The sequence below is a fragment of the Prosopis cineraria genome, unplaced genomic scaffold, assembly GCF_029017545.1.
Source record: "Prosopis cineraria cultivar Desert tree isolate PC_DT_omini unplaced genomic scaffold, ASM2901754v1 PC11, whole genome shotgun sequence".
Taxonomy (NCBI): Eukaryota; Viridiplantae; Streptophyta; class Magnoliopsida; order Fabales; family Fabaceae; genus Prosopis; species Prosopis cineraria.
In genome coordinates this window covers 7,450,650-7,466,253 of record NW_026555342.1, presented here as the reverse complement: position 1 = coordinate 7,466,253, position 15,604 = coordinate 7,450,650, and the positions used below count along the sequence as shown (strand labels likewise).

The 15,604-nt window shown below is 34.1% G+C and overlaps 1 protein-coding gene across 2 annotated transcripts; it reads left to right on the top strand.

Annotated features, from left to right (window-relative positions):
- Nucleotides 1-10,969: 10,969 nt before the first annotated feature.
- LOC129284890 (ent-kaurenoic acid oxidase 2-like) lies at nucleotides 10,970-14,579 on the top strand. 2 transcript variants are annotated; one of them, XM_054920406.1, is made up of 7 exons: nucleotides 10,982-11,563; nucleotides 12,274-12,751; nucleotides 12,834-13,187; nucleotides 13,282-13,360; nucleotides 13,439-13,545; nucleotides 13,890-14,011; nucleotides 14,172-14,579. In XM_054920406.1, the coding sequence occupies exons 1-7, from the start codon at nucleotides 11,325-11,327 to the stop codon at nucleotides 14,284-14,286; spliced, it is 1,494 nt and encodes a 497-aa protein (XP_054776381.1). In that variant the 5' UTR covers nucleotides 10,982-11,324; the 3' UTR covers nucleotides 14,287-14,579. The 2 variants fall into 2 exon arrangements, with proteins under 2 accessions (XP_054776382.1, XP_054776381.1); XM_054920407.1 differs by lacking the exons at nucleotides 13,890-14,011; nucleotides 14,172-14,579 and adding an exon at nucleotides 13,720-13,876 and having other exon boundaries at nucleotides 10,970-11,563.
- The last annotated feature ends 1,025 nt before the right edge of the window (nucleotides 14,580-15,604 follow it).

The window sequence follows — 15,604 nt, the reverse complement described above, 5'->3', positions numbered from 1 at the left end:
ATTAATTAGACAAAAAGTTGTCACATTCAAGACAGGTTTCGGATCCTTAGCCCCTTTGTTATTCAGTGTTTTTCATTACCATCCTTTGCCGACCCAAAGAAACGCTCTCGCGGGTTCTACTCGCTCCACAGCGTCCATTAAGGATTCCCGGTAGGTGCACAGATACACCATTTATGAACCCAAAGGTACTATTAATTAGACTCGGAGCAGCAAAATAACAATAATGATAATGATACTACTATAGTATGCGTTCTTCCAGTTGCACGCGTGAAACAAGACATAGCAAAGAAATAGCTGCTGCTGGATGAAGAGATGAAGGTTGATGGAGATGAATTCTTTGCAGAGTTGGGTGAAATAAAAGCTGACTGCCCTCCGAACCTATTGGCTATTGTTGTGAAAGCCCCCAAGCCTTGAGATCCATTCCACAATTTCGACAGCCTAATGAAGAGAGGATTATCGTAATAAATAAAAATAATACAAGCCGGCGCAGTGCAACAAATAAATTAAATGAGTTATTCAAGTGATTAGGGATGGGAGGAAGCGGAGCATCAGGGGTGCCAACCATGAATATTGGAGGATGGATGGGACGGAAAGCTGGGGGAACGGAAGTTGTCAACAGTGAAAATGAACGAGCACATATATTTCTGTGGAGACGTATATGACTTCATAAAAAAGGATGGGACATGGCCTGGCCGGCGACTTGCCGATCATCAGTGGAGTGGGAAACTATTTCAACACTTCCCACATGGGAGAAAAAGAACATTACGTTCACAAAAGCAACTGCATCACCCGTCTCTCTCTTTGCTTCAACAAAGAATTCACTTTTCTTATCCATCAGTCTTGTATTAGAGATATGTTACACTGACAAGAGCCAAAGGTGCTTGCGTGCTTGGCCTCTGGCTATACCTATACATGTCCTGTGCTTCTTTCGTTATTCGCCCCACTTTATGTTATTCAATGTTTCTCTCCCCTGCAATGTCAAGTTCCCTCGATCGGTTTAATTAGAATTATAAGTTTGGATTATCTACACCAGAGCCGAAATGCTTGATTGCGTGTCGTAAGGCAGCTTTCTCATGGACCGGTCATGTCATCGGCGGATCTCATGACTAAAATATATTTTACAAACTGCCAGCTAAGAATTAATCTAAAATATTTGTTAATAAAACTGCATTTGTGTCTGAACATAAACTAAATAGTTATGAACATGTTCGTCATCAAAAGCAAAATTTTTCGTATAGGCCATGCATGGTTTATTTATTTATTTCTAGCTAGTCTTGTAGATCATCCGAAATGTTTGATTTGAAAATAATTAAGGTGACGGTGGAGTTAAAAATAAAAGTTTCAATTCGGATTTGAGTAAGCTTTTAAACACGCGGATTTGTTCGAAGATCTTTTCTTAACGAATACTGAGTTAACGACCGAGTTATCTCTAAGAATGATCTAGAATACCGTATAAATTATAAGTGGTAGATCTTTCTATTTCTGAAGTGCACTTTTGGACTTTGGTTTAGACACATGGGGAAAGTCGCTTCTTATCCTATAGGGGAAATTATACTTTTTTTCTATTTGCAAAGAGCTGGATTTATTCAGTGGATTATATTTGTTACACGATTACCGAGCACATGTATAATACTATTAGACCGGTCAATTGAATATAACTCCTCCAATATGATTTTTTTATATATAAAATTAATCAAACCTTTGACCTCGTCTGTATGAAAAAAGGAAAAAAAAAAAAAAAAGAGTACCCAGCCATTTGTTGATCAAATTACCGTGACTTTTAAGTTTTTTTTTTTCATTTATTATTCCAACAACCAGGTAGAAAAGGACTCAAGTGCTCTGATGCTTTCCATCTGGACCGGAACTCTGACGGTGGCAATGATCAATAGCTCTCTCTGGGGTCAAGTGTCGTTACTCGTTAAGTATAGTCAATTTGCTTTGAAATATATCTGAACTGACGATAATTAAGTTATGTCTGCCTCTTCTGATACACTGCACGATTAATATTGGGTCGAGAGCTTAGAGCATGTTGGAATTGGGCCAAGCTTGTAAACACGTCATGTATATCTCTTTTACTCCGAATCAGGTTAGGAAAATGAACTTTTAATATTTTATTAAATTTATTAATATTTTTAATATAATTAAAAGTCATTTATTAAAATTTTATTAACAAAAATATGATTAAGTAGATGAATGTGTGTAAAAATGGGCTTGAAAATATGTTAAAAATTTGTGAACCAATTTTATCATTTATTCTGAATTTTATGCATGTAGGGAGGCCCAATTTAGGAGCCAAAAGAAGAGAATTTTGGAGTCCAAGTCAAAGGAATTAAATCTAAAAAGAAAATCTAAGTAGGTCATAGTCGCCGTCGCGTTTTGCTGCAGCGAAGCGTGATTTTAGTGAAACACACAATTTTGACTCTTAGTGAATTTTTAGGGTTTAAGGCACCTCATTTCCAATTCAGTTTGTCTTCAACAAACGGCTATATGTCCAGGGAGCATTCTAAGGTGGAGAAAGAGTTGGAGAAGCTTGAAAAACATTTGGATCTTGCAATTTGTGATAGAAATTATCCTTTCTAAGCTTTCTTCTCCCTTTTCTCTACATTTTGAGGTATCTTTTGCTGAATATTGTTGCTTCATGCTGTTTTAATGGCTGTTAGTGGCTAAATACGTTTGACCTAGAGTAACTATGAACTTGTTGGTAGATTAGAGCTTGTTTTTACCCATTGGTTATGCTTAATATTAATTTTGATTGCCCAATCTTGCATTAATTTGTCTATTTAATATTTGGCCATCATTAAATATGAATTTAGGTGTTGGGATTTTTCCTTGACAAAGGAAAATTTCATTGGAACCCTTAGATTGAGTAATATGAGATTAGACTGTGATCTAATTTGTAATTAGGATAAAAATATACCTAACTGACTTATATAATCAAATTAGAGTGAGTTAAAATTAAAGTTGCTTCTTGGATAATTTTGTTAGAAATAACAAAATTAATTTGAGAGAGGATTATTTGAGGTTCGAAAGGCCCTTATAGCCATAAATACTCTAGATTAACAAAATTAGCATTAAAATTAATTAATTGGGTAAAAAACAAGATTTATGAAGCTAGCAAGGGATTAGTGACTCTAGATTGTATTGAACATTTATAGTTGTTGGATTGAGAATCTCATTGTATTTTGTTCATTTTACTTTTTAATTTTTGCTTAATCAATCGCTTCTAATTAATTTTGCTTAACATGAATAAAAATAGAAACTTTATTATCTAATTACTATTATATTTGATTCTTTGTGAGATCAACCTTGATACACTGTTATATTATACTTTGACCCGTACAATTATGGTGAAATATGTTGTGTGCATGAAAAAAAAATAGTGGCTTTTCAACATTTAAAGTCCTTCTCAAATCAGTCGAGTGAAGAGAATTATCCTTAATCTGGGAGTTTTTGTATTTGAGCTTTGAAAGGGCCAGATTCAGCAGGAGGGCTGCTACCAATTTTAGTTGGGCCTCTATCCTTTCAATTCTCTCATTTGGGCAAACATGACTGGGCCAGTGAAACTTTTACGATCCCAGAGCAATTAGATAGGACCTTAAGGGCACGTTCGGCAAGCCCCTATGGTTATCGATCATCCATATTTAGGCTGGAATTTTAACTGAGTGCTTGCTAACATCTTCTTCACAATTTTCAAAATCTTTCATTTAAGATCTATATTATATTCCAATTCTTTAGATTAAAATGAGTGGCTAAGCATAATTTATCCCTTGTTATGATATGATATGAGCAAGTATGATCTATCAAGCTATGATCAAGACTGTCTTCTTTTTGACAGTTATCCCAGTTATACCTTAGAACCCTTTTTAATTCGGTCAATGACTTGTGTGTGTGTGCCTGTGTGGTGATATCGTTTCTCCATCTGCTTCTTCGTGGATTTCCAATTTGACTTCAATAAATCAAATCAAATCAATCAAAATAATCAAAATTAATATTTACGTCAACACCATTGCATAGCATCAAATTTATAAGAATCTCGTTGCACCATGAAATAGATATGAAAGATCATTTCATGGAACAATTAAAGTCAACAAAGTCGGCAGATGAATATGCCTTCTAGAATGTTTCAAGTGGCAAAAACTTCCAGCCATGGTTGTTTGACATCATTGTTTGACCTTCCATTTGGGATCAAGGACCACATTTCATCGTTAATTAATCATCATCATACTAATCTGATACACCACTTTCAACTTGGATAATTCCGGCCCCCATTGAATTTTTGAAAGGAATGCATATTATAGTTTTCTTTTCTTTTCTTTTTCCCCTTTCCTTTTACTTTTTTTTACTTTTCGTCAGACAAATGTCTATACTAGATCCACATAACTAATCAATTTCCTTTTCATTGAATTTTAATATATCCATACAAATAGTATAGAGACGTTACGGAAGAGCCAATGTTCAAAGCACAGTTATATATAATCAGACAATTTAATTATCCTCCATTTTCAAATCACAATTTCAATATATATATATATATATATAATTGGACCAAATATTAATAATCATAGACTTGGGTGCTCGATTTTACATTTCAATGATGATGATATATAGCTGTATATATTCTAAGTCATAAGGCAAAGAAGAAAAAAGCTTGAAGACAATGTGTGCCTAGCTAGATAAGTCGATATATGGACTTTAATGAACAATAAACTTATACTCCCTCAGTTAAAAATATAAACGAATCTTACCTTCTAATAAAATAGTTACATACTTTTTAATTAATTTTATTTTTTTATATTTATCCTTATTAATTACCTTAAAATAAATATAAAGTCATCATTAATAAGGGCACTTTTGAAAAAAAAGACAATGATTATATTTAAAAAAATTAAAAATGTCTTACATTTTTTAACATACAACTTTTTAAAAAATATTTTATATTTTTAAATAAAGAAAGTATAGAATACAGCATTTAAAAATCATAGATACATATAATAGTCTGCGTGAACAACAATGAAACTCTAGGGGTAAATCAAAATTGAATGTATCTAGCCATTTAAATAAGTTTTAGTGGTTAAAGAAAAACCGGACCAACCTTTAATATATATATATAGAGAGAGAGAGAGAGAGAGAGAAGAACGCACCATCTGGCAACATTAACTTCAAAGCTGACTGGCTTGCCCACCATTTTTCCTTGGATCCATTTTGTCATCGCAGTCGCAGATTATAAAGGTAATAAAACCCCGAGCATGAAAGCTGGTCAATAAATTAATAGATTATTACGAGTTATCGAACGCAAAGGCAGATCTAGGTTGAGTTGAGAGTGAACAAATGCCCCCACTCAACTTAAAAAAAAGTAAATGCATTGTAATTTTTAAAAATTTATATCCACTACCTCAATAGTTTTAAATACTTAACCCGTCAGATTTAAATTTATATTATTATAATTTTGTAATACAAATTTTTATAATTTTTATAATAATTTTTATTATTTTTAAAAAAAATTAATCATTTAGTCCCTTTAATTTTGATCCAGTTATAACTTAATTCTTAAACTTTGACTTATTATACTTCAGTTTTTGAAGTTTTAACTTGGTTGTAAATTAGTCCTTGAACTTTGTCTCTTATAATTTAGTTTCTGAAATTTTAACCTCTTCAATATTAGTCTTTATATTTAAAAAATTAAAAATATTTTAAAATTTATTACTAATATCTTAAATTACTAAACCTTTTTAAATTAAAATTTTAAAATATTTTTAATTTTTATAAATTTATTTTATTTTAAATATAGGGATTAATATTTAAGAGGTTAAAATTTTAAGAATGAAATTGTAAAAAGAAAAATTTAGAGATTAATTTATAATTAAGTTAAAACTTTAAGGATTAAGTTATAATGAATTAAAGTTTAAGAACTGAATTATAATTAAGTTAAAATTAATTTTTTTTTAAATTAAAATTTTAAAAATTGAATTGATCCGGATCATGTGTCCGCCAATTGGTTGAACGTACTGTATATTGGCACTTTTCAAGAAAAAACCACTTTATATCATGACCTGAGGGTCTGGACGTTCCAGTCGTTGACACGCGGAGCCAATATATATAATTTTTTGACCAGCCCAGGCCAATATATATATATATATATATATATATTATGGTTAGGTTAATATATATATGTATTTGGCCAAATATATAGATATATGTGTGTGCATATGTATGTACATGTGTCACCCTTACGTGGGCCCCAAAAGATAATTTTGATTACATGTGGTATTAGCTTTATTATATTTTAAAAAATTGACAATAAATTTATATCACGCAAACATATAGTAACTACGTACTTTGGTACAGTTAATTTACCCGTTATTTGATTAATGAAAATGTAAATAGATAGATATATGGGTTGTTTTTTTTTTTGTATGAATTAACGTTTAGGAAATTATCTATATAAAATTCAAATTTCAAGAGAATTATTTTCATAAAAAATGTCAAGGGGTGTATCGCCAATAACATATCATCATGCACGAGTTTACCACTATTGGACACATCCCATATATTCGCGTAGATATGAAACTAGAAAACGATAGCATCACTCGCACACATCAGTGACACGCACCAAACATGAGACTGTTGAAGAAAGAAGGCAATTGATTAATTAACTAATCCTAGACATAATTATATATGAACCACAGAAGTTTGACAAATAAGAGCAAACAGGCAATGATTAATGCGGGTGAGATAACTGCACATGTTGTAAATAATTTTGAATAATGCAAACACGAATCCACTGGGCGCTTGGTGGTGGTGCGTCCATTAGACAAAAATGAGGGTAAGCGTCCATCGTGTTGGCGTTTAAAGGCGAGCAGGATTGACATGTCGTGAATAAGTTAGCGTAAAAGAGGACAACCAAGATCCGGAGGCAGATTTGAATCAGAAATGAGGCCATTTCAAAATGCTTTCACTTTACTCAGCATCAAACAAGATCGTTTTCATTTTTCACCTATACGGGCCCTTCCAATGTGGCAAGCACTACTTGGTTCTCTATATAGCACCACATAATCCATACATCAACTGTACTTTCGTCATCAATATTTCCGAGACAAGACTACCAGGCTTGCTTATTGGTTTCGATCTGCCAAATCAACTTTAATTCGCAAATTCATTAAGGCCACATAATTGCTTATTTGTTGATTAAGGACATGTATTGATGGTTTTTGTTAGGCCTGGGGATATCCTAAAAAGGGAGGACACAATTGGGCTCAATAGTTTCAAGAAGATACATATAATTAGTTGATATATATAACATTATATCTTAACTTAAAACTTTAAGATAGAGTTTATATATATATATTTTTATATACTTCTCCAACCCAACTTTATTTAATATGAGATTTATTTATCTACCAAACCAAGTCAATTCATGCTTGATATCCCAATAGTATTAACACTTTATGGTTCACCCTACAAATTATGTTGTTGGCTTCAAAGAGTAAAAACATAGTTTAAATTGTGCCTAATGGCAGTATCCTCCAAATTATTATGTCACACCAGGTTGATGATGCAACAACTTAATTTTTAAGATTAAACAAACTCTTCTTGCAAAAGGAACAAGGACATAGAACAATAGAAATTCACAAAATAAACTCAAACAACAATACTGTTGAAGAAGTACGATAGAAGAGGAGAGAAAGGCTAAAAGCTTAAAGGTTCTTTCAAAATATGTGACAAGCACTATCTTTTATAGGCGAAGATCTCAAAAATTAATAGAAAATTATTTTATATAAATAATTTTTGTAACTCCACAAAATAGTTCCTAAAATTTTAGAAAAAAAAGGGAGCCCAGTATGTTTGGTACCACATCTAACTTAAGCATAAGGGAAATCGGTAAATTTCAACTACATTTACGTGATCCTACTTTTTCTCCAAACCCATTTACTTGCTCAAGTTCACACTATTAGTATATATGCACTAAGGCCTCCATTCATTTGAGTAATATAGGACTTTCTTTTTTTACACAATCATAACAATCCCCCGCATATGTCAAAAAGACTATTATTATCTGAGTTATTCTCACAAAGATAATTACTTTGAATCTAGTGGCTTTCAACTTGAACCAAACCTATAATAATAAAACTTGGCACACAAAAAAGTTAGTGTAACTTTGTTATTAAACCGACATATCTACAGCATATACTGGAGGCGTTATTAATTGGATTATACCTTGATAATTTATGTTGCTAACAACGGTTTTACACATTATTGTTCGTGCATGTGCTTGGTTTTAACAAATGCTCTAAAAATTTTGTCATGATTTTATAGGAGTGGCCCAACTCTCTATTTATATAGGTGTCTTCATCAAGTTACTTGCAACAAATACACTATCTATAGGAACTATGAAAAACATTAAGAGTTTTTACTCAACCTCCGATCAATGAATTTTAGCACTTTCATCATGAAGGGACAAAAAATTTAGTGTTAGAAAAACTAATAAGTAACTTATTTTCACTCATTAAACCTTTTATGGGATCTTTAATCACAAAGATGTGTTTCCATTACTGTTAATTTTAAATAAGCTTAAGTCTCATTTCCCTAATAATTAAATTCATTCCCAGGCACTAGTTAACGAATCTATCAGATTTACATTTAATCTCACATAATCGATTGAGATAACTTCTTTTTTTAACATGTTGAATTGTTTCTCAAACGACATCTTTTAATGCCTTTGTTTTCTTTACAATAGCTATTATAATTTGACAATAACAAATTATCGACATTTTTTATGTCAATTTTACTGCCAACATAATATTTGGTAATAAATTTTAAAACTATTTAGACTCATTATTAGTTAACTCCAGAGTAATAAACTCTAACTCTCATAGTATTTTATTTGGCTACCAATTATAAAAATTTCCTCATCTAATTAAATATAAAATTCAATTATGGCAACATTTATGGTATCCTTTAAATACTCATTTGCCCATCCTCTTATGAGATTACTTGATATGCTCTATGTCCATGCAACACAACTGTATCATAGGATTGACGTTGGTTAATGCAACAAACTCTCAAGCATTTGTACATATATATATAGATTGAGCAATAAAATCAAATCTGTTTTTTTAAATAACATGTTAGCATCATGATAAATGCTCATCGACAATAAGTGTTAGTTTTACACTAGAATAATTGCTAAGATCTCCAGTGAACTTGGACTTCACTATGGTTCTATTACTATAGTTGTTTTCATCACTACTAAAGGTAGATTATCACTAGTGAAATTTCTCACATAAATTTATAATTCAATTAACATTCGTGTATTTCATACAAAAGGAATCCACTACTTACAAAATCATAATTTAGAAATTAAAATAGCTAACCATGTTTAGATATATTGGACATAAATAATGTGATTATTAGTTGCTATACCATGCATGACTTGTGAAATAATAATTTTATGAAATACCAACATTTCTTTTGTTGTTGGCTCATTATCTAGTTGCGTTGGCATCACTGTTGGAGGAGTATTTTTTTCCTTGGCATAGGTTATTGTGGTCATTATTATTTTCGCTTGACAGGTGTGACTGTTCGTGTAAATAATATTATTATCAATAAAGAAATATGATAGAAGAAAAAAGCAAACCCAAAAGCTCTCCCATAAGGTATGGCAAGCACTGCTTTTTATAGATAGAAATTTCAAAAATTAGAAAATAAAAACGCTTTAAACACCATTAAAGCCATATCATATATTATAATAATAATAATAATAATAATAATAATAATAATAATAATAGGGTTTAATATATAGGTTATGAACATAACCATCAAAGACCAAAAATTTATGCAATTTGATTTGGAATTAAAGTAGCCAGCTAGTACTCAAAGTTAATACAGTATTGCATCAAATGCCCATGGTTAAAAGTGATATTTTTTCCCTTAATGTAAAGTTAGCTGGCTAATTATTTATTTATGATGTCATACTAGTTGTTCATAGAAATTAGCTTTTAAGTTTGCCAATATCAAAGAGTAAATATATATTTGAGTCGTGCTTAAAAAATATTATTGTTAAGAATTATTTTATCACATTGAGTTGATCGTACAATAACTTTTCAATATTAAATAAACTCTTCTAACAAAATAAACAGGAACACAAAACAATAAAAATTTACAAAATAAACTTGGACAACTACACTGTTGAAATAGTATGATAGAAGATGAGAGAAATCTCAAAAGTTCAAAGGTACTTCTAGAACATGTGATAAACACTTCCTTTTATAGGAAGAAATCTCAAAAATAGGCAATAAAAATACCTTAAAGACCATTAAAAACCATTATATATATAATAATGAGATTTAATATATTGGTTATGACATAAATTAATTTAAATGTAACTAATATTATTTTTTGGTAATTAATATAATTAATTTATAATAATTTTTTTTGAAATACTCAAAATATTTTATAGTATCCAACTCAATTAAGTTGGAAAGCGTCATAAACTCGTCATATAATATGCTTGCATTTCGGACCTATTTATGCGTAGAGCTCACGGGTTGTGTACGTATAGTTGTGCATCCCGGTCAAATTTACTTATGCTTCTGTGCGCTCAAGTAATCAATGTTGGGCCATCCGCGGACACAAGTCATAATGAATTGAGGTGGCAGGGTTTTAATTAGAATTAAGTTCCCACCAAGATTAATTGTGTTTGTCAAAGTACTCATAATGAGAACTGGAGAGGGGCAAACCAAGATTAATTGGTGCCTTAAGTCTTATAACCAAATAAAGCAAGTAATAGGCGTTTTTTCTCCCCTCCTTCGTATGATAAAAGAGGAGTCATCGTTCCGTGTTGGAAGAGCCGGGGGGGGGGGGTGGTAACATATATCATGAGTTAAGGGAGCGCTCAGCTTCTGACAAGAGGAAATGGCAAAGCTGGATTTCTACCAAAAAAATAGAAAACCAAGTAAAGGCCCAAGTAAAAGTGTAGCGGGTGCACAAAGCTACAAGACAAATGCCGAGGCTACCGCCTTCCATGTTTTTATTACCCCATTTTCTTCCCCGTGCTAACATGCCATGTTTTCACGCTCTACACGTAACTCCAACTTGTTACTACCAACTACTGCTAGCCAGTGATTCCAAATTTCAAGGTGGTCGTGATGGGACAATGAAATGAATAGGGAATAGGGAATAGGGAATAGGGAATAGGATGCTGTGGGGGAGAGGCAGTACGTAGACGACAAAAAGCATAAAAAATAAGGGCCGGCCAACCCTGCCGTCACTCATCTTATACACTCTGCCCATACTTCTCGCAACCCAATCTGTGCTCTGCTCTTCTCATGTGGCTGGTGCTGCTGCCGCCCGCGGCCATTATGGCCGCTTCTGCTGCTCTCTTCTTCTTCAACTCCCTCCTCGGCTCCCTCAACTGGTGGCTCTACGAATCCCGCCTGCCTCCCTGCCATCACTCCTCCCTCCCTCCAGGCGACTATGGCTTCCCCTTCATTGGCAACATGTGGTCGTTCCTCAGAGCTTTCAAGTCCTCCGACCCTGATTCCTTCCTCTCCTCCTTCATCTCCAGGTAATTTCTTCTTCTCATTAATCACGCTGTTTTGTCATCAACACCTGCTCTCTTGTTCTGTTCTCTACCTACTCGTTGCTCTCTGTCTTCTACCTGTTGTCGACAAAACCTTTCAACTTGTTTCGTCCCTCCCGCTTTGTTTTCATCACCGTCATCATCCCTTGTGGGCCTCACGTGATTCCCATCATGCTTGTTGGTAATTCCTCCATATATCTCATTAATTAATTCCTCCTTTAACCCTCCTCCTATCTCCTTTTAATATTGCCAACCACATATGCTTCCACTCTCGACTCGCCGACACTTGGATATTTGGATTAATATTCTGATCTCCGTTGCCCATGACACCAAAAGCCATGCGCCTTTCATCAAATATGTTTGGACTGTCTCCGTGTTTTGAATAGACGCCTTAGTGTTAATTGCATGTTTATGACGGACATCCTTTCATCTTATTAGATTACACTTGTGTATGTAATATTAAATATGATTGTAGTTGCAGTGTACTCGTCATGAACTCTCCGGGTAAAATTCGTGATAAACTTAGATCTAACAAGGACCAAAGCTGAGACAAAAACACTTAACCACGATATTTTGAAATGTTGACAATAAATTGACTCCGTTAAAACATCAGCCAACCCCGCAAGCGTCTCTAAGCTCAGAAGTTTCTGACAAAAGTGATGAGTTTGTGATGAACGTTGAATAATGTGTTGTAGATACGGACGTACCGGAATATACAAGGTTTTGATGTTTGGGAGTCCGAGTGTGATAGTGACCACACCGGAAACATGCAGACGAGTTTTGACGGATGATGAGAAATTCACAGTTGGTTGGCCCCGTTCCACCGTTGAGCTCATTGGGAAGAAATCCTTCATCGGGATTTCTTACGAAGAACACAGGCGCCTTAGGCGCTTGACTTCTTCTTCCATCAATGGCATGGAATCTCTGTGCTTGTACTTGACATACATTGAAGAACTCGTGAAGACTTCGTTGGAGAAATGGTCCACCATGGAACAAATTGAGTTCTTAACTGAGCTCCGAAAGCTCACTTTTAAAATTATCATGCACATCTTCCTTAGTTCAGAGAGTGAGCCTGTGATGGAAGCTCTGGAGAGGGAATATACAACGCTTAACTATGGAGTTAGGGCCATGGGAATTAATCTTCCTGGATTCGCGTACCACAAGGCACTCAAGGTAAGTCAAGGAGGGAACTGATTAATTAATTCTCATTCTGATTCTCCAAAATTTAATGACAAGTTTGAGTGTGGAATCTCAGGCCAGGAAGAATCTGGTGGCCACGTTTCAATCGATAGTGGACGAGCGAAGAAAGCAGAGGAAGGAGAATTCATGCGGAGAAACAAAAGACATGATGGATGCTTTGATGGATGTTGAAGATGAAGGTGGAAGAAAACTGAGTGATGAGGAAATAATCGATGTGATGATGATGTACCTAAATGCTGGCCATGAATCCTCGGGGCATATCACCATGTGGGCCACCGTAATGCTCCAGAGGCATCCAGAGTATTTACAAGAGGCGAAGGCAGAGCAAGAGGAGATCATCAAGAGGAGGCCGCCGACTCAGAAGGGGTTGACCCTCAAGGAGATTCGGCAGATGGATTATCTTTCAAAGGCATATCAAAATCTAGATTAGGATGTTGATGATTCTTAGAATTACACCACAAATTTTCGGTGATTCAATTTTATCCTCTTTTAATATTGCGCAGGTAATTGATGAAACACTGCGCCTGATAACATTCTCATTGGTGGTATTTCGAGAGGCTAAATCAGACGTCAATATCAACGGTCTTTCGGATTCTCTGCTGTATATCTCTTCCTCTTATCTCAATATCTCATGTTACTAACTGGACTTGGATGATTCAGGTTACACCGTCCCCAAAGGTTGGAAAATTCTTGTATGGTTTAGGACTGTTCACCTCGATCCTGAGATATATCCCAATCCCAAGGAATTCAATCCCTCTAGATGGAATGTAAGGTTTCTGCCTTCTTGTTGTGCATAAAACTTATAACTCAAATTATTTAAACATTTGTTATAAAATATTTTGTAAATACTTTTTTTGTTTGGGTCATGACCAATTTTGCGATCTTAAATTATATAATTTTTTTGGTACTAAATAAGCCACTATAAATTTTATTTTATGTAGATAAAAATCTACTATCGGGCGTCTTTGTGAAGAATCTAAACCAAACACATCAGGAACCAAACTAGTGTCGAGTCCTTTTTCTCCTCTCTCTTTTTTACTTGTATTTAACTTTTAACATCAGTATGTGCGCTGTCATCTAACTTGTCAATTTGGTTGATGCGGACGAAAAGGCCTCGGCACACAAGGCTGGAGAATTCCTCCCCTTCGGAGCTGGAAGTAGAATGTGTCCTGGAAATGATCTTGCCAAGATGGAAATAGCAGTTTTTCTTCATCATTTTCTTCTCAATTACCAGTGAGGCTCCTGTCAATTTACCAACTCATTTGTTCTTCCTAATCCTTCTAGACGGAGCAATATCATTAGATAAAAAGTCTTAGGTTAAACAATAGACCACAAAAAATGACGACACAACATAGTATGAACAATTGTTGATGTGTTTGCTATTGCTGTACAGGCTTGAACAGGCTAATCCTAAATGCCCTGTGAGATACTTGCCCCACACGAGGCCCACGGACAATTGTCTGGCAAGAGTCAAGAAACTTTCATCCACATCAGGCTGTGATGCATGACTTCTCGCAAAAGAGTCCGCAATCACCAAATTTCCTATCAGCCATGCATGTTCATCCTCATGGGAAAGGGAGGGAAGAAAAAATAAAATATGAAATTGCGACGTCCTATAATATATAATATATGATATATATATATATATATACCTATGTAACAGTGTAGGATTCCATCTAGGTATCTATCGCAATTGTAGCATTGTTGAGTTATCCCACACAATGCGCCTTAACATGTACTGAGAAATGAGCAGAAGCAACTTGCGTTGCAATTCCTATCTCAGGAAAGTGATTTTACATTACATAGCAAGACAATTCAATTTCAGATTTAAAACTGACAAATATTCATCACGCCTGGTTAGAGCAACGGCAAAGCTCTGGAGAAAACATCTCCAATTCTAGCAATTAACGTATAGAATGAACTAGAAAGCAACAAAACCGGAGCAATATTAACTAATAGGAGTTGTGTCGTCTGGCAAAGCAACAAAGAGATTCTGTTAAATTCCTATCTCAATTTTAACAGATGACTAACACGTTAAATTAAAGTCTCACTCATCTCAATTCATTTGGTCAAAACATGAAATCCTGTTAGAAACCATCATTGGTTAGGAAAAAAAAACATGGAAAGTAGTTCAGTATATGCATATTGTAGGTCCCTCATGAACAGTGTTAGTGCAATATGTGGGGTTTGAAACTGGAAATGGAAGCTTGTTTGGGTGGAGGATTGTTTCGTTTAAAAGAAAATCAATTGCACCCTTCATTATGACCTTCTTGTTTGGGAAAAAGGTCCTTATTAGCTCGCTAGTGGTCCTAGCCCACAAAATGCAAATCAGGAATGAATGCAATTACACCACATGACGAGTGGAGAAAACTGCAGGCAATTATGGTTATGGTTATCTAGTCTGCACACAACTGTCATGCATTTTAAATTTAGCATTATACCATTCTACTCAGAAGAACTCTCAAGCATATAACACGGGTAGATAGCATTGTATCCGATCGAATAAAATATATCGACATTGCTGACTAAACATACAATTAGAAAATGAATTTTTAATGAAAACAATTGTTGAAGATCGACCTGATATAATTTCATCAATGCAATCAGCGTCAGTTTTTCCACAAGCCATTGCAGCAACCTGAATAATAGTTTCTTACAATAGTCAAATTGGTAAAATGGAAAAATGAACCTAACATTGAAAATGTTTATAAAGGGATTTTAAGCGTCAAGGTTCACATCATGATTAGATGCACCGATATAAACCCTTAATTGATCATCTTTTATGGTGAACTGGAAGAAAGGCCAAAAACAGCACATGTAAGGGAA

Excerpts from the sequence above, each read along its gene's own strand:
- LOC129284890 (XM_054920406.1), top strand. The coding sequence starts at position 11,325 with ATGTGGCTGGTGCTGCTGCCGCCCGCGGCCATTATGGCCGCTTCTGCT. Across the intron at positions 11,564-12,273 it reads CTCTCCTCCTTCATCTCCAG|ATACGGACGTACCGGAATAT; the intron begins GTAATTTCTTCT and ends AATGTGTTGTAG. Across the intron at positions 14,012-14,171 it reads CATTTTCTTCTCAATTACCA|GCTTGAACAGGCTAATCCTA; the intron begins GTGAGGCTCCTG and ends ATTGCTGTACAG.